At 36.1% G+C, this 20,070-nt stretch overlaps 1 protein-coding gene across 3 annotated transcripts in view; it reads right to left on the bottom strand.

Annotated features, from left to right (window-relative positions):
* PRIM2 (DNA primase subunit 2) overlaps positions 1-20,070 on the bottom strand; it is a 344,380-nt gene that overhangs the window by 148,534 nt on the left and 175,776 nt on the right. For all 3 annotated transcript variants that reach the window (XM_007095550.2, XM_042986602.1, XM_042986603.1), the window contains one exon: positions 16,165-16,232. In XM_007095550.2, coding sequence (XP_007095612.1) covers positions 16,165-16,232 — 68 coding nt within the window. The remainder of the gene's footprint in view (positions 1-16,164; positions 16,233-20,070) is intronic.

Here is a 20,070-nt window from a genome sequence, read left to right as displayed (position 1 = left end):
TGCAGCCCCCCTGCATTTGCATACATTTTCCAAGTTCAGTTTGCCCAAGGCAAACACGTGGGCAGAACAGAATAATAAGGGAGTAAGGAGAGTGATGAAGATGACAGATTTCAGAATCCACCAATCATGGGTTTGCATACACTCACTATCTGTGTGACTTTGTAAACACCTTTTATTTATTCTTTGCTTCCTCACTGGGAAACAGAGATCATAAAAGGCATCACAAAAGTACCTTCCCCAAAGGGCTGTTGTGAGGATCAAATGAGATATCTGTCAAAGAGTTTATCACATTTTTCACTCAAATTGTTATCATTATCATCACGAACATCCAGGCTTAAATTTATTGCATTTAAACATTTTGGTTATTGATTTTCTCTATTCCTAAAATTCACCAGCTTCATCTCTTAAATATTAGTAAATATATTTCTTTCCTACCTTCTTTATACTATCACATAAAATATTTAGTTTGCAAGTGGAATAATTTAGATGTCTTTGAATAATCTCATGATCTGGAAAGTTTTGTCTAAACTAACACTCTTAGGAAGTTTACAAAGTGTAAACATTCAATGTCAAACACTGGAGATTTCAATGGAATCCAGTCTTGTAGAGCTACATTGTTCAGTATAGTAGCCATTTACCAAATGTGACTACTGAGCACTTGAAATGCAGCTTAGTCTAAATTAAGATGTTCAATACATGTAAAGTATACACTGGGTTTCAAAGACTTAGTATGAAAAAATTACTGTAAAACATTTCACTCAACTTTTTTCATATAATTACATGTTGAAATGATATTTTGGGTATGAGTTAAACAAGGTATTATTAAAGTTAATTTCACTTAAGTAATTTAAAATTACCTATGAAGCTCACATTTGTTTCCTGGGGCAATCATGTTTTCACTGGACAGGACTGTTACAGAGTGAGGAGGACATAATGACATTAGGCAATCAAATGATTCTCTTGAGGACTAGGCACACCTATATAATAGCCAACTGACTCACCCTGACTTCAAGTTAAGACTCATCTCTGCAGGTCATTAGCAAAATATAAACTGCAACTGGGTCCACTAAAGGAAGTGCCTCAAGTCTACTGCAAATATGCTTGCTTTCACATTTTACTTGGGAATCAAGTTTTTAAATTTTAGCCACAGGTTGCCACCTATAGTATTAGGAAAGCAATCTTGAATCCTGATTAGCTTGGAAGGAGCATGAAAGGTTTCCTTGGGAAAAAACAAAGCTGTGACACATTTCTATCTGGGAGTTTGGGGGGCTGCCTGGCTCACTTCAACACCTAATGACAACTGTCCATTCTTCTCTCATTTGTAAGAAGACATGCATGCTGGGTGGGATATGAATAGGATGACAGGAAAACCCTGGGCCAGACTGGAGAGAATTCCTCTCCCATCCTCGGAAATGTCTCTCTGCCCTCCCTCCCTGTCAACAGATTCTGAGGGTCATAAAATAGCAGCATATAAAAAAATATTTCCTTTCTTTGTTAAGCATTTCCCAGTCCTCTTGAACCTGAAGAGGTTAATACTATTTACTTCTATCCGGTAGCCTACAGTTTATCATATCTTAAAAACTGGTATAAAATAAAAAAGCAGTGAAGAATGCACCACAAGTAATCAAAACTGATGTCTATATCAAGGAAACATATTTATTTGAACCATTAAAAAGTAATCTAATACATCTTTCAAAATGAACTATATTCTTCTACATCATTCTATAAAAATATACCAAGTTCCAATACAACCTTTTCACATAAAGCCAGGTGCGATCATGGCGCAAATGGAAAAACAATTTCAGGAAGAGGAAACAAAGGTTTTGTGTATCACCCATATATCCACTTTTGCAATCACAATTTTACCCACTTTGGACGTTGAAAAAAAATAGTCTACCCACATAAGCCAGGCTATTCAGACATTTAGAGAGCACAGTCCCTGCGGTTTGGATTTGTTGGGTGGGTAAGATATCAAGGAAGATGAAGTTACAATATATCATTTCCTGCTGTGAAGGGTATCACAGGAAAATTCACTCAACAGCTGTCACCATAGAAATTGAAATGAGTTTCTTTTTACAAGCTAGGTCCCTAGTAAATGGTATCCAACTCCTGTTAGCCCAGGTGATTTTCCCTGCAGTTATTCCAAATGAGAACACAATCAATAACATTCTGTTATAAATTGAATGTAAATGATTTTTCCACAAGCATGAGGTTTACTCAAATTTTGCACTTAAAAAACTCCCCAAAAAACTACCAGCAGACAATACACAGTGGAATGATCTATATTTCTCTACAACTGAGAGAAATTGTATGATTCTAGGAGACTCACATATCCAATAAATATCAGGACCATATGGGTTGTCACATCAGGTAAGAACCATAAATGGCACAACTTCTACTTTAATTAGGTTGGCCGCATCTTTCCATATTTTCCTATTTATTCCAATTTCTAATCTGCAATAATCCAATGAACTGTAAGAGAGATGAAAGCTGCATCTCATTTCTCTATCAACAACACCTCTACTTTACAAAAGTCAAGTCATTAAACTATTCCATTAAAATGAGTGCATTTCATTGTGTATAAATTATACCTCAACAAAACTGATTTAAAAAGCAAAACACATACATCCTTATAAGATACAAACTATAGCCTTACATAGGTATTTTCAATATACACACTTAAAGCCCCCAACAGGGGCACCTGGGTGGCTCAGTCGGTTGAGTGTCCAACTTCAGCTCAGGTCATGATCTCACAATCATGAATTCAAGCCCTGCATGGGGCTCACTGCTGTCAGTGGGGAGCCTGCTTTGGGTCCTCTGTCCCTCTCTCTCTCTCTCTGCCCCTACCTGGCTCATGTGCTCTTTCTCTCAAAAGTAAATAAAAATGTTAAAAAAAAAAAATAAAGCCCCAAACAAATATCTCTATTTTCCTAAGTAAATTTTTCATATTCCTTTACATTCTTAGTGTATATTCTGGTAGTATAATAACCCCCTAAAGAGAGGCTGTTCTGAATTGGATCTGACTTAGAGTAGTCAAATGATTACAATAAAGAAAAGCTGCCTGAGAGAGTGATAATGAAATATAGAGGGATGGGGGGACCATGGACTAAAGATCAAACATCCAGCAGAATACATTAAATTGATGGATATCTTCCCATTCCCCCACAAATAATTACACAGTGTAGAATGCTTCTGAGATTGGCTATCACAAGTTTATGTAATTCTAGGATTACCTCTCACATCTTTCCCTAATAACAGCAGAGAATCAGGGACACAATGTTTTGGGGTTTTGGGGGGAAAGTGGACAAAGACAAGATAAAGGGAACAGCTAATGAGGACTTAAAGTGACAGTCCAGAAGTCACACACTTTCCCTATACACTCCTTTGGTTTTGAACAGCCATTAATGATGGTCATAATGTTTAAAGCTTTCATTTCATAGATAAAAACAGCAAGGAACATAACAGGCTTTGTTGTTTCACTTTTTAAATGAGCGTTTTCAAAATCCGAATTCAATGGGGAGAAAAAAAGGTATCTCTCTTCTGAGGTCACATTGAGGAACAGAAAGCACTCTCAGTCCTCCATGATTAGTTCCTGATTTATGAAAGAATCCCAAATTCCCAAACAACAAAACCAGGACTGAATTTCTGCAAAGGTAGAGTATCAGAATTTTTACTTAGAAATTAGAGAAAGCCACCAGCTTTCTATCCAAACTACCATCTCATCCAGTCTCAACACTTAGTAGTGTTAAAAACAAGACAAGAGGCCCAAAATGGAGTCACTTACACTAAGACTTAATTATAGTTTCAGTTCTCCCAGAAATGGAATCTTAAACCAGTTAATCAGGAATCACCTAATCAGCACTAGTTAGGTAATCTACCCAACAGACCCCTGCCAAGCCCTAAAGAAAAGTGACTTTGCAACAACCAAGCCTCATTTATCTAGTATAATTTCCTTGTTCCTACTCCCTTCTGCCTATAAAGGTCTTTCATTCTGTACAGTTCCTAGGAGCTCATTTGTATCTGTTAGATTGGATGCTGCCTGATTCATGAATCACGAATCACTGAACAAAGCCAGTAAGTTCTTTAAAATTTATTTCATTGAATTTTTTAACAGTAGCTTTAAAAAACTAAATGAGAGGTAAAATTTTAAAACCTGAAAGTGTTTTTTCCCATTCATTCACTCATTCAAGGGTTTACTGAGGTCTTATTTTGCCAGCCACTGTTGAAAGTAATAGAAGGATAGCAGTAAACAAGGTGAACATTATTTCTTGTTCTCATGGAGCTTATGCTGCAGACAAATGAACAAAACAAAATGAACAAACAAACAAAACACCAGCTAGTGATATTTCTGTGAAGAAAAAGGAATAAGGTATATCATAAAGCAATGGAGGGGTGTGCTTTAATTCGGGTGGTTAGGGGCAGACCTCTCTTAAGATCTGAGAAGACACACCGTTAGACTCCTTTGGTGGATGTCCTTAGTAGCCTCCTTTAGATCGTCTGTGCACAATATGTCAAGGACCAAGGTAGCTCAATTAAAAATAGGCTTTTTAAATTCACTTTGTATTATCGTTTATATAATTACTTTCTCAGTAGTAGTTGTAAACAACTGAAAGGGTATTAAACCTTTGGTGAGTCTCAGTATCAGTAGTCTGTCTGCCCTCAGCTCAGTTTATCAAATTTTGTTTTATAAACAAAACTGGATGGAATAGCACAGAACACTTCCATCATTATAGAAAGTACAGCACCAAACAAATTAGTTGTTAGCTGCTAATGTATTACAGGTACGACCACAATGCTTTTTCAGACTCTTTAAGAAAGCTATTTCATATAGCATCATCATCATTTTATACTTTGTTAGCACTTTATGCCTAACACAGTATAAAATAATTTTCTTTATTACTTAACTAGAGGACAATCAATGTTTTAAAGAAACCCACTAAGCAAGGGGTGCCTGGGTGGCTCAGTAGCTTAAGTGTCCAACTCTTGATTTGGGCTCAGGTCCTGATCTCATGGTTCCTGTCGAGCCCCATGTCAGGCTTCACATTGACAGCATGGAGACTGATTGGGATTCTCTCTCCCTCTCTCTCTCTGCCCCTCCCCACTTGTACAGGTGAGCTCTCTCTCTGAAAACAAAAATAAATAATCTTTAAATTTAAATAAATAATCACCCACTAAGTGAACAGGAAACTTAATAAATGTAGATAATACAACTACTTGAAAAGCATAAGCAATCATAAATTTTGCTTCTCAGGAAGACAACCAGCTTCCACAATCCAGAAATCCCTAAGAAAACTTTGGAGTAAGAAGGCTAACAGAAACTTAAACCTCTAGTTACAGATAAGCTACAAGAATACTACGCAAGGCTTCAGTGTTTCCATGACACTGTGTACTCCCATGGAATCATGTACCTCTACAATGCTAACAATCATTATGATTTAGTGTAATTACTTTAGTTAAAATTCTGTATTTTCTGATCAAGATTAAGCCCTATAAGAGCAGATGCAAATATGTATCCCTAGAACTGAGCACCATGTCTTGCGCTGAGTAGAATTTCCCTTAAAATATTTCCCTTAAAATATGTTAGATAAATGATAATAAAACTCCTAGAATGCTAAAAGGTTTCTAACCATTTATTACCAAACAGCTCTCACACCAAAGTTCCTCTGCAAGTCACAGACACTGTGCACAACCTGATTACAAAGTCTAATATTTACAAAGGTACATATTTGGCATGACTACATAGCCAGTCAAAAAGACAGGAAAGATTTTCCTATTTTCTTTCTATATCCTTAAAAAGAAAATCAGTAACTAATTTATGTTTCCATAAATATATTTTTATTTTACATATATTCATGTTTGTGTAAATCATTTGTTAACTTTTTTCAACTTTAAAACATGTTAAGCTAGCAAAGTGAATTAACCTACCAAAAAAACCCCAGGGAAATTTAGTATTCTATATATATTAAGAGTGGTGGCTTACTTGTACAACTGATGAAAGGTGATGCAAAAGCTGTTTTCAACCCCCTAAACAACTTCCTCATTGTAACAGGCAAATCAATGCCCTTCCAAAGATGTTCACACTCTAATCCTGGGAACCCAAGAATATGTTAGGTTACATGGCAAAAGAGACCATACAGATGAAATTTAGGTTAAGGACCTTGAGATGGGGAGACTATCCTGTATATTTATGTAGGCCAATCTAATCACATGAGGTGGTAAAAGCAGAAAACTTTCTCAGGATAGAAGCAGAAAGAAGCAGAAGACATTAGAGAGGTCTGAAGGCATAAGAAGGGCTTGATGAGCGGTTGCTGGCTCTGTGTTAAAATCCACATGCAAGCACCAGAAAGAGACCTCCAGGAGCTCCTAGACAGCCTAAGGAATGTGGGCAGCCTCTAGGGGCAAAGACAGGACCCTGGGTGACAGCCCACAAAGAAACGGGAACCTCGGAAGGAAGCATATTCTTTCCCAGAGCCTCCAGTAAGGACCAGAGCCTTGCTGACATCTTGATTTTAGTTCAATGAGACACATGTAGGATTTCCAATCTATACAACTGTATGACAGTAAATGAGTATTGTTTTAATCTACTAAACTTGTGGTAATTTGACATGGCTACAACAGAAGGTTCCAATCTAGATGCATAAGGTTTAAAATTCAGCTTCGTGAACTTTTTCAAGTCAGTGGTTAACTTAAGAACTCTGCCACTTTCTCACCTGGACAACACGACACTTTTAGAATAATGAATTCCTTGTATCTTCAAAACTATACACCACCTAGTTTGCTGCTGCTCTTTGTTCTTAGCTCCATCTGCTAGAAAACATCTACATTACAATTCATTTGTCATGAAATCATCGTGGCATTTCTTCTCCCCAGTTTACTTCACCTGGCCATAAAGAACCTGCTAACATTTTTTTTAAGTGTATTTATTTTGAGAGAGTGCGTGAGTAGGGGAGGGGTAAAGAGAGGGAGAGGGAGAGAAAGAGAATCCCAAGCAGGCTCCGCACGGTCAACATAGAGCCTGATACGGGGTTCAAAATCAAACCATGAGATCTTGACCTGAGCTGAAGTCAGACACTTAAGTGACTGAGCGACCCAAGTGCTCCCAAACTGCTAACATTAAAAAAATTTTTTTCACAGATTTATTCAACCAAAACAAAAAAAAGTAAATACCCAATAAAATGGGAACAATTAAGTAAAAATAGATCTATCTTCAATTGAGCATCACAGAATCACTTAAAATTAGACTCATGGAAATAAATTTTATACTTAGTTATGACATATTATAAGAAAGAATGTTTAACTTTAACCACTTTAATTATAATTACATAAAATTACACATAGAGATTACAACAAAGGCTTGGCAGTGGTTTTATTAGTAACACAGGGTTCATTTCTTGTATTTGGCCAAATTTTATATATTGTGCCTACAAATTTTTTTGAATGTTTATTTGTTTTGACAAAGAGAGAGAAAGCACACAGGTGTGTACTGGAGAGGAGCAGTGAGAGAGCGAGAGAGAGAATCCCAAGCAGGCTCCACGCTGTCAGCGCAGAGCCCAATGTAGGGCTCGATCTCACGAACCCAGAGATCATGACACGAGCCGAAATCAAGAACCAGATGCTTAACTGACTGAGCCCCTCAGTGGCCCCTATATTTTATCAGAAACAATTTAAATGACATTAAACTTGTAACATAATCCACATAAGATATCACCTCTCACAAATAAGATTTCCTATCTCTATTTACTCTACTTGATTAAGCTGTAGCAATTATTCTAGTACAGCTTTGGTCGGGGGGGGGTGTGGGGGAGAGGCACTGTATAGGGGTGTGCGTGTGCGCATAAAATGGTCTTCTTTCCTTGTTAGAATATACATTTTTAAGGGATCACATCTATTAGTTCCTTTGTATATAGTCAGAATATCCTTTATAGTGCCTTTAACACAACAAGCTGATTTTAATAAACACTTTTTGTGCATTTCTAAGAAGGCATGAACATGTTCCATACAGAAATGAAAATAGTCCAAGGACAATAAATGACAGAAAAGAATATATTGTTGTTAATTTATTAGTATCTTACAAGGCACCTAGAACACCCTCACAATAGTCACTGAGCTGTAAAAGCTTGTGTTGTTGCATGCAGGAAAGGAAATACATAGTTCAAAGCACTGCTGGAGGCTAGAACTGGGGATAAGAGAGGGTTGACAAACAACTGAAGCATGTGGACCACATTAATGAGGCTTTCATTTCAGTCCTCAATTGGTGGAAGTCCCTATCCACTAAACCTTTTTCTAGCACATGAATGCCCACACAATTTTCTGATTTCAAAATGAGAATGAACTCAAAAAGAAAACACCAAGAACTGCACCATGATGTACACTGGGAAAAGTCTCTTACAGAGATTGCATTTCTGATATAAAATCTATGACAGCAAGAGCTTTAGAGAAATAAATAAAAATGTGTACATACTGGGGCACCTGTGTGGCTCAGTGAGTTAAGTGTCTGACTCTTGATTTCAGCTCAAATCATGATCTCAGGGTCGACTGATGAGCCCCATGTCAGGTTCTGCGCTGGGTGTGGAGCCTGCTTGGGATTCTCTCTCTATCCCTCTCTGCCCCTCCCCCCATGAGCACACACATGCACTCTCTCAAAAAAACAAAAGTGTACATATTAACCAAATGTACTGCATTAGAAAAAAAATTTACAAGAGCAGTCTGTAATAATACCAACTGAAGGAAGATGCTCATTATTTTAAATGATTTTAAAATAAAGGGTTAATATAAGCATGTGTTTACAAATTCAGGATGCATTACAAGTTAATCCATGTGATCCAGTCCAAGTATTTACTCTAGGCTATATGCTGCTTTGCTAGTTTATTTTATCCTTATTTGATTTCTATTTCATTGTTGAGCTCAAATATGCTAACAAATTTAGGAGAAACAGTATAATAAATACATGTTTTTTAATTAGTTGTTCTTTAATGAAAGGCAAAGCATTACTTAAGAGCAGCTATTAAAGTAATCTATTAATTAGATTACTAATTAATAATCTAGGGCACCTAGATTATTGCGGCACCTGGGGGGCTCAGTCAGTTAAGTGTCCGACTTCAGCTCAGGTCATGATATCACTGCTTCTGAGTTTGAGCCCCACATCTGGCTCTGTGCTGACAGCTCAGAGCCTGGAGCCTGCTTCAGATTCTATGACTCCCTCTCTCTCTGCCCCTTCCCTGCTCATGCTCTGTCTCTCTCTCTCTCAAAAATAAACATTAAAAAATTTAAAAATAAATAAAATGTTAAAAAAAATAATTATAATCTGCCCCCATTCATTTCAAGTCTTGAGGTGGAAGGGTAAAAGAGGATACACACACTGTGGGGAAAGGCATTATTTCTAAGGAAAAAAAAATTCACACAACTAAAGTTCTCACGTGAGTTGAAAGTTTTCCTCTCTAGTCTCACCTGTTCATACTTACTTGTTTTTAAGTGACATAATAAAAATCATCTTTAATATATGCTCTTGATAATCTAATACCATTTTATAGGTATAATCCCATGGGTAATATAATTAGGTTAGCAAAGATATTTATTTACAATAAACTTCTACATTCACAAGAACATAGTCCAAGACCTTTATATATCTCCAAATTTAAAAATCAGTACATTATACAATTCACCCTAGAAAATGCAGTGATGTGAGGATGACAGCAAAGTCACGATGAGATGAGACCCATTAGATGACACATCTAATGATAGGTTCTTTACAGATAGCAGAGATAAAGATTTACACAAATTCTCTCTGGCATTTGGAAATTTAACTTTTTTTTAAGTCTAAGCAATTTTATTTCTTCCAATTGAGGAGTTCTTGGTATCACTTTTTAAAAAATAGTAAAGTCTTATGAAATCATTCATTCATTCATTTCTTTTGAGAAGGGAAATGTAGTACTTTTCATTAGAAAAATCAGGTTTCCTTAATAGTAAACATCTTGAGGTTCTATCACCAACCAAACTTTAAAACAGGAATAATGAGGGGTGCCTGGCTCAATCAGTTGGTGGAGTGTACAACTCTCGATCTCAGGGTTGTGAGTTTGCGCCCTATATTGGGTGTAGAGATTACTTAAAAATAAAATCTTAAAAATTAAAAAAAAAAAAAGGATAATGATAAAGGACCATCTGTCATGAATTGGTCTTATGGGATGAGATGGTCTGAATAAGAACTATAAAAAGTACTTTGTGAACGCCAGCCAGTGTGATTTCTTGGTCCTATCTCCTCCTACCTCTTCTAAAAACTCGCCCCTTCAATTATTTTCTCTTAGTTCCACAGACTTCATTTCCCCCTTAACCTGTATATATTCACCTTTCCAATCTTAAGGAAAAATACAACTTTCTCCAACTATGAAACTCATGGATATTGTCTACTTTTTTCCTTGCTCTGCCAAGAGTAGGCTACACTCCCTTGTATTTCCACAGCATAATTTCTCATTTACTTCTGGACTCTTCACAGGAATCAGAATGGCATCTGCACCACTACAATGTTGTAGCTAAGCCACCAGTGGCTCCCACATGCCTAATCCAACTGACATTATAGAATTCTCAACTGACTTTTCTATGGCATCTGACAATGTTTACCATTCCTTTTTGAAATCTTTCCCTTAGCCATCTTTGATCCCGTTATCCCTTGTGTTCCTGTTTCATTCAAGATTCCTCATTACTTTTCACTGGTTTCTTTTTTAATTCACCTCCTACCTTCATCACTGCCCATTGCAAGTCAGTTAAACACTGATGTTCTACATATGAGTTTTATCCAGGGCCATGTCCCCTTGTCACTTTATACTCTCTCCCTGAGTGATATCAACCATTGTCCCGATTTTACCCACCACCTAAACAGTGATGATTAGCAAATGAGTCTCTCTCTGGTGTAAACCTCACTCTTAAACTGTGGTCTCTATTTAGCCACTTACTAAACATTTGCCCCAGAGCTCCACAGGCACCTGAAGTTTAGAATGTCTTAAACTACCAAACCTATAATCTCAGCAACCATATTCATTCCCTAATCCCCTTGTCTTCCTCTATGCTCCTTCTTCATTAGTGACAACATCAGCTCTCAAGTGAGAGTAAAGTTCAGTCCAATGTGAGTACCCACTGGGAGCCACTACTGTGCAGGAAGTACAGAATCCAAAACAAATCACGACTCTACTATTTAAGGAAATAATTCTATGAGAAACACAGTTAAAATAATAAAATTATGTATTTTGTGTTTAATTCTATTAGAGATGTTTACAAATTTTGTGCCATATTTAAGTGCCTCTCAAATGAAGTCAAAACTTTAAACTCCTTGTGAACAGAAAATGGGCCTTATGTTTTTATTCCAAGCTTATAACAGGCACTCAGTTGCTGATGAACGGATGGACACTACAAATGAATAAAAATAAGCTTGTTATTTCCATAAGACATTGAAGCAAAATGTTTCTCTATGCTTAATTTAACTTTTAACTAGAGAACTAGGTTAAACTAAAAAAAATGGACACATCACTTCAACATCCTCAGAATAATATATATTGTTAAGCAATATCCTAGATTAGTAGGTTGGCAAAGTGTTACACTAATTCTCTTTTGAGTGTCTAAGTCCTGTAAAAAGGATTTGAGAATTTCTCTGTAGTGCTACTTTAATTTTTACAGGTATTTGTATCATCTCCCAAATTAGTTTTATTGACAAATTTAATTAAAATGCAATTCATCATTCTTCTTTGATCATTAGAGGCACTAAACAAAATTAGACCTAATAATGGTCTCAATCTCAACCTCCTAACGTCTATCCCCCCTAGGTAACATCTAAACTATACAGGTCATGCAAATCAATGATGATTACTATTTTGTAACAAGATTATCATTAGAACCTTTCAAATCAAACAGCATTATTTCCTATTTTAACCTAAGCAAAAGAAAGGTAAAAAGAAAAACATTACATTTAGACACCCAAAAAAGACAATTCAAAATGCTTGAAATGCATATCACAAGGTTACTTTCTTTGTACAAGAGAAAGTGTCAAACTATGCACGTCAGTTGCCACCCTACATACAGACGTCTCTGACATGGTAATAAAATGAGAAGCCATTTCATTTAATAATGATAAAAAAGAAACATCAGTTGGTGCACATTACATGTAGCATCTAGCCCTCGTTGCCTAGCAACCAGTCCTGAATGAACTCTGCTGAGAATGAAAGGCCTAAACGAATGTACAGTTTGTGCAAGTTTCAAGGACTTGAAGAGATGTGTCAGTAGTTAATCTAAATTCTAGTTGACAATTACCATACTGAGGTGGAGGAAGAAGAACCCATCATTATTGCATAAAATCAAGCATTAACTAAAGGTGAGATTCAGACGTTTAGGTTTATATCTTCTGAACCAGGTTTTATATCCGAAAAAATGTGGCAATATGACTTACAAATTACAAAAACATCATGCAGGAAACAAACAGAATATTGCTGTTATAACACACATTCATTCATTCAATGAAACACATAATGAACACCTATCATGTGTCATATACTGTCCCAGCACTGGAAATAAAAATTTGAAAGTCACCTTACAAGCTCTCAAGCAGCCCATACTATAATGGAGTCATCAGAAAGTAAACAAATGATTACCACATTGTAAGTTCTGTAATACACAAGTAGCCATGGGGATATTATGAAAACACATATTAAAAAACATCAGATTCAAACTGGGGGGAGTGGCCTGGGAACTAAATAGTCAGGGAAAACTTATCAGATGAGGTAACATGGGCTAACTCTTAAAGGACAAGCAAAAATTAGTTAAGTTACTGAAATGAAGGAAGGGGAGAACATTCCAGGCAGATGGAAAGATATTCTCAAGGGCAGAGAGGTCGACAACAGCAAGCTGTATTAGAGGAACTTCAGGCATTTGGTGGCACTAGAAGTTAGGGGACCAGTACTAAAAGCATCCAAAGAGACACAGCAGGCCCTTCTAGAAGGACCTCACATGCCACTCAAGAAGTTCAGACTTCCTTTGCAGTGAAATTGGGGAGACAGAGAATGATTTTAAGCCAAGGAATAATATAATTCTGGCAATCGTGTGAAATATTTTAGAGGGCAAACAGGGCAACAAGGAAAATATAGAAGAAGTTACTACAACAATAGAGATACTCAGGAGACAAAATCAAGAGATTTGGATGGGCAGGAGAGGGAGGTTGGGGAAGCAACTCAAACATGATTCAGTAACAGTGTTCTAGGAAATGCAAAAACTGTGTACAGTATTCATGCTAGTCAATCCAATGAAATGTTAGTCTGAACCATTCTCAACAACAAAACAATTATACAGAGGTTAAAAAACGTGTCTCTGGGAAGGAAAAGTTACCAGAGAGAAGAGTAAGAGAGGTGGGAAAGAGAAAGAAGTGAAAAGGAGTAAAGAAAATTAAAGAGCACTAACAGATACTAGAAATTAATATCCATCTAAGTTTCTGAATGAGAAGTAACATTCTAAGTTTTAAAAGAATAAAAAGTTGGTAGCTACACTTGTGGGGAGCACAGCATAACAGATAAACTTGTTGAAGCATAATGTTGTACACCTAAAACTAAGGCAACATTATGCTTCAACTATACTTCGATTAAAAAGGTGGGGAGGGGGGATTAGATGGGAAGTAGGGCCAATTTTCTATAACTACGTTTTTATCCATTCTCACACTTCAAACATGTGCCCAAAGTTTATTTACATCCTATCTACTGAGTTGCCCACTCTCAATAACATCCATCCTAGGGTCAGGTAAGTCAAAATATGAAGTGGGGCCCAGATTAAAATTGCTCTGGTCACTATTAATCTATTTGATCTGACTCCTTAAAATATTAAAGCCAAATCTACTTTACATGTTACAATTCAAAGGCACAATTAGCAAATGCTTGGATCAGTATCATTTTCAAATTGTTACTCATTCTTTAGCTCAGAAATCCACTGTTTTTGACATTTCTCATCTACTTTTATGATGACATTTTATCTACTCTTGCCCTGGCCTTTGGCAGAAAACAATGTAATTCTAACTAAATAATTATAGAATTGTATTTTTTAAGACAACAATCAGACAGACTTCTTGAAACATATTTTCCAGAATGTTGTGTGATTAATGGATACCATATCAGTTTTCAACCCCTGACAAATAAGCAACTGAGATTCAAAACACATAAAAATTGAGAAAGAAATCTTGTAAAGCCATACTTTGTGCTGTTTGATACAACAGCAGGATCCTGATCTCCTTTCATTCTCAATGAATTCTGTCTAACTGAGCTCTGTGCAAAGGTAAATCCCAAAGACATTAATATACACATTTATACCTAAGACAAATATGTCAATTATGACAAGCGTTTAATTCACCAATATGTACTACTTGGATTTACTGAAAGCATTTCCTATTTTTCTTTTACTTCTCAAGCTTTACCTCTGATTTGAACATTTTGCCTTTTGTCTGTTAGAAGCAACAGAAAGAGGAGTAAAATCTTGAAACAGAAATAGGTTGTGAAGAGACAAACAGAGATCAAAATGGAATAAATTAGGGTGATTCAGGGTTGTTGAATGAACTTGGGAACTGTGGGAGGGAGGGAGGAAAGAAGTCACATACAAACAGGTTGTTTAGAACAGAAGCGGGCTGAGCCATAGTTATGTTATTGGCATTAAGTTCAAGAACGAAACTCTCTCAAAACAGGTTAATTGAAGAGAACTGGCAATTCTGGTAACCAGTGCAAGCAGCAAGAAATTGGCCCTCAACTTACTTTGTAATTCATGACATGTTTTGTTTCTATCGTTGGAAGGGAAGGGAAAGCATGTGCTGTCAACATGTGAATTCCACACAATCTAAGATAGCACAGTGATATATAGCCATTTAATAAAAACTTTGTCCCTCTATATTTAGGTCCCTTGGACACACTCAAAAAGAAAAAAAAAAAGAATAAAAAGAAACTATTAGATGTTTGCCTACATAAAACTTGAAAACATAGGTATGATGGATAATGCACCATTTTCAAAAACCTTCAAGAAAAAAATGTAATAACAAATACACCTCAGAATTACTATCCTTTACATCTAAAATACGTAAGATCAAATAAAATCAGGAGATTCTAACAACACATGAACAAATATACACATAGTTAATTCTACTCCAAAATGAAAATGGATAATAAAATGTTTTAGGATCATTCTTACTAAGAATCAATGAAATGTACTTGGTCACAATAGTATCCTCTGTGATTAACTATTAAATTAGCAATGGTTTTAGTTGTCCTCTCTTCTTCAGGGTACAGTAAAATGGGCGATCTTGTATAATATAAAAAAATAAGCAGAATAAGGTTTTTGAAAAGTACATATACTTAAATCTTTAAAATGGTTCATATGCCTTGACAAAGTAATTGCACTTCTGAGAACCTATGCTAAGAAAATGATAAAAAATACAGACAAAGATTAACATATGGCATTTTTTACACTAGTGAAAAGAACTGGAAATGATCTAAATGCCCCCAAAAGGATGAATAAACTACAGTACAGTCATACAATAAAATAGCATGCAATCACTAAAAATAATGTTTTTGAAGAGAGGCTAATAACAGAAAAGTCTTGCATTTATTTTAAAATGAAAAAAAAAAAAAAAAACAGCAAATTTAAAGTATAATTTCAACACTAGGTTCCAAAACAGCACAGAAGGAAGTATTACTTCTGAGTGGTAATGATGGGTTTTTCCTTTCCCTTTCCTATACTTTCTAATTTTTTAAAAAATAATGAGAATATATTATTCTTGTATTTAGAAAACAAATCCTTCCTATTTCATCTATCCCCAATAAAATTGTGGGGGGTCCCAGAAGTATGCTTTCACTTTGCATGTAAATAGCTCATTCCGTTGAGATCTTTCTGTAGTTAGTCACCTCTGCTTGTTTTAACTTCAACTTATCAACTAGTTCTACATACTTTCATGGAATTAAAAAGCTTCAAACAGACCCCAAAGTCAAGGGTAGCAAGTGTATTATATTAAGAACTTCAACTTGCATCACAGAATTAAAGCAAGGAACAAAAACTGTTAAGTTTTTAGTAACTGAAGGGGTTTTAATCACTTTAATACACTTTGCCCACTTTGATGCACTTGTAATCATAAGCATAAGAAGGGTTATGTCATCTTATTACCTGAGATGGTTAAGCAGAGGCTGAAGTCTCTCATCTGACTGCACAGCAGGCAAGGACCTGGCTGTTAACTAAAAGCAGAGAACAGGGTTAGTAAAAACGGCAAAGATCAATTACTGAACACATCTGAACACTAAATGCAAAATGGGGAGAGGGGGTACTTAAAATGTAAGCACCATTTTTTTCTTTTTTAAATTAAAGAATTGCACAGAAAGCTGACACATGTGAGTAAAGCTAACTACATGGCCCTAAGTTTTGCAGGGTAGGTCACTGAGTTTAGAAGTAAAGAAAAAGGAGGTAAAGCAAAAAGAATAACGGAAGAGTATCTTGAGAACATCTTTTCATGAGTTCATGAGAAAACTTCTAGTTATAAAAATATTATCTTTGTAGGTGCACCTGGGTGGCTCAGTCAGTTAAGCATCTGACTTTGGCTCGGGTTGTGATCTTGTGGTTCATGAGTTTGAGCCCTGCATTGGGCTCTGCGCTGACAGCTCAGAGCCTGGAGCCTGCTTCGGATTCTGTGTCTCCCTCTCTCTCTGCCCCTGCCCCACTTGCACTCTCTCTCTCTCTCTCAAAAATAAACAAACATTAAAAAATTAACAAATATACATACATTATCTTTGTAAATAAAAATGGAAAAACTTCTAAATTTACAGCAACCAACCTTGTAGCACTGAATCGTGGGATGATGAAGAAACTGGGGAGAGGAACTTTCATTTATAGCTAAGTCACTGTGAAATTGGTTACATGCAGAATTGGTTACACACACACACACACACACACACACACACACACACACACACACACTCTTTTTCTCTCTCTCTACCATGTACTCCTTCATTCTGATAACCACATTACTATAAGAAACCAAGAATATCTTTTAAACACACAGAAGCAACTCAAAAGTATTTAATATTGACAACTGACACCAAACTGATCTAGAAAAGAAAATGTAAGATTCAAAGCCTTATTGTTAAATATTATACCTCAGGTTGAAAGTGTATCATGAAAATGTGAGCCTCTGCTATACTTTATTGCAATATGAATTATATCTCTATGTATCTCTCATTCCTTTCTGTTCTTAAAAGAAAGCCCTCTTATACTATATGAATTTAACTCCCCCAAAGTAAAAACATTCATCCAAAGCAACCAGAGAGCCTGAAGTAGCCTTAATAAAACACCAAAACAAAAGTAAAAGATTTCTTCTAGATCCTATTATGTCAATATAGATCTTGAAATGTACCAGTGAATTATTTGACAGTTCACAAAACAGAACCTTCCTTAAGGCAAACAACAAACTGAAAGATAGCCTTTGCTTTTACACAGGGTATCCTTTCTAATTATTTCATACATTAATTAAAATGTTCTAAAAACAAAACACATTTAACTCATAACACCTAACTTTCAGTATTATACAAGTAAAATAAAATCACTTTTAAAACATCTAATATATACTATGCTTGTGGGGAAAAAATGTTGACCAAAATGCCACATGTGAAGTCATTCTAATTAAATCATCTAATTAATAATAATGGAGAGACATTCCCACTTTGGGACAAGAGTTAACACAAGTCAACAGTCATCAACTAATTTAAAATAAAGTGAGACCATCTGCTGCAAATTTAGCATAGCCAAAAGACTCTCAGTATCTCTAAGAAATGTTAAATCTATACTTCATGACATAAAATGTATGTTTTATAAGGTTTTATAAACAAAACACTTTTGGGGCACCTGAATGGCTCAGTCAGCTAAGCATCCAACTCTTTTTTTGTTTTTGTTTTTTCATTTAAAAAAACACAGCAGAGAGCCTGATGGCAAGGCTCAAACTCATGAACCACGAGATTATGACCAGAGCCGAAATTGAACGCTTAACCGACTAAGCCACCCAGGCACCCCACATCCCATTCTTGACTTCAGCTCAAGTCATGATCTCACGGTTTTTGAGTTCAAGCCCCACATTGGGCTCTGCACTGAGAGTATGGAGCCTGCTTGAGATTCTCTTTTTCTGCTCTTCCCCAAGTGTGTACTCGCTCTCTCTCAAAATAAATTAACTTAAAAAGAGCCAAAACTTTATAAACATAACACCTTAATACACACGATATCTGCTAGTGTCAAATCCCTTAATAAAATATCATCTAAGAGACTGCATGGCTCAGAACCAGAGTTATGCTCAAAAAAGAAAATTTATCTAGATATTTCAAAAGTGAATTTTCTGAAAACAGATGGAGAAGACAGACTGGGCTTTTTCAGTTACTTCTGTCAATCTACATAGCATGCTTTCTAACTGCATGCTATGCAGAAACTGTCTTTTCTAAATGAAAGCAAACAAAAACACTCCAGTAACTGCAATATATTTCAAAATATATTGTTCATTCCATACAGAGAAAATTTCTCAACTCAATGCCATCATAATCTTAGCCTTCATTTCCTTTTTCCTAAACTATTAATACATCTCCACTCACTGTTGTTTCTGCTTCCACTCTTGCCTCTTCCCTAATTTATTCTCCACACAAAGGCCAAATTGAAATTTTCAAAATGAAAGTTAACCATTCCCCTCATTAGGCTGAAGTTATTACACCTGCTCTTTCATTAGACATTCTAAAATGTCCTGTTGAGCCACACTGCTGAAACACTGGGCACAGGATGAGTGTGACTGACGACAAGCACACTTCAGAGATACTGCAGGTTCCGTTCCAGACTAACATAATAAAGCAAATATTGCAAAAAAAAAAAAAAAAGAAGTGAATCAAGTAGATTGTCTGGTTTCCCAGTGCACATAAAAGTTATATTTACACTATATTGTAGCCTATTAAGTATGCATGGCATTACGTCTAAAAAAAATGTACTTACTTTAGAAGTACTTTACTGCTAAAAAATACTAACCATCCTCTGAGCTTTCAGCAAGTCACAATCTTTTTGCTGGTAGAGGGTCTCACCTTAATGTAGATGGCAGCTGCCTGATCCAGGGTAGTGTCTGCTGAAGGATGAGGTGGCTGTGGAAATTTCTTAAAATAAAAGAGAAGTCTGCCACATCCATCAACTCTTCCTTTCAAGAATGATTTCTCTGTAGCACACAATGCTGTTTGATAGCATTATACCCACAGAAGTTCTAGGGTCAATCGTCTAAAACCCTGCCGCTGCTTCCTCAACTAAGTTTATGTCATGTTCTAAATCCTATGTTGTCATTTCAACCATCTTCACAGCATCTTTACCAGTACCTTCCATTTCAAGAAACCACTTTCTGTGCTCATCCATAAGAAGTAGCTCCTCGTTTGTTCAAGTTTGATCATGAGCTTGCAGCAATTCAAGCACATCTTCAGGCTCCACTTCTAAGTCTAGTTCTCCTGCTATTTCCAACACATCTGCAGCTACTTCCTCCACTGAAGTCTTGAACCCCTGAAGTCATCCATGAGGGTTGGAATCAACTCCTCCCAAATTCCTATTAATGTTGATATTTTGACCTCTTCCCATGAATCACAAATGTTCTTAATGGCATCTAGAATGTTGAATCCTGTCTGGGTTTTCAATTTACTTTCCCAGAACCATCAGAGGAATCACTATGTATGGCAGCTACAATGTCACAAAATACATTTCTTAATTAATAAGACTTGAATGTTGAAGTTACTCCTTATATATTGTATTGGCAGGCATGAAAACATTAATCTTGTTCTATATCTCCGTCAGAGCTCTTGGGTGAGCATTGTCAATGAGCAGCAATATTTTGAAAGGAATCTTTTTTTCTGAGCAGGAGGTCTCAACAGTGGACTTAAAATATTCAGTAAACCATGCTGTATACAAATGAGCCATCACTCAGGCTTTGTTGTTCCATTTACAGAGCACAAGGAGAGTAGATGTAGCATAATTCTAAAGAGTCCTAGAATTTTCGAAATGATAAAGAAAGAGCATTGG

Source organism: Panthera tigris, chromosome B2, assembly GCF_018350195.1.
Source record: "Panthera tigris isolate Pti1 chromosome B2, P.tigris_Pti1_mat1.1, whole genome shotgun sequence".
In the NCBI taxonomy this organism is placed as follows: domain Eukaryota; kingdom Metazoa; phylum Chordata; class Mammalia; order Carnivora; family Felidae; genus Panthera; species Panthera tigris.
Note: the sequence above shows the minus strand (reverse complement) of the source record. Positions and strands in the feature narration are given on the sequence as shown.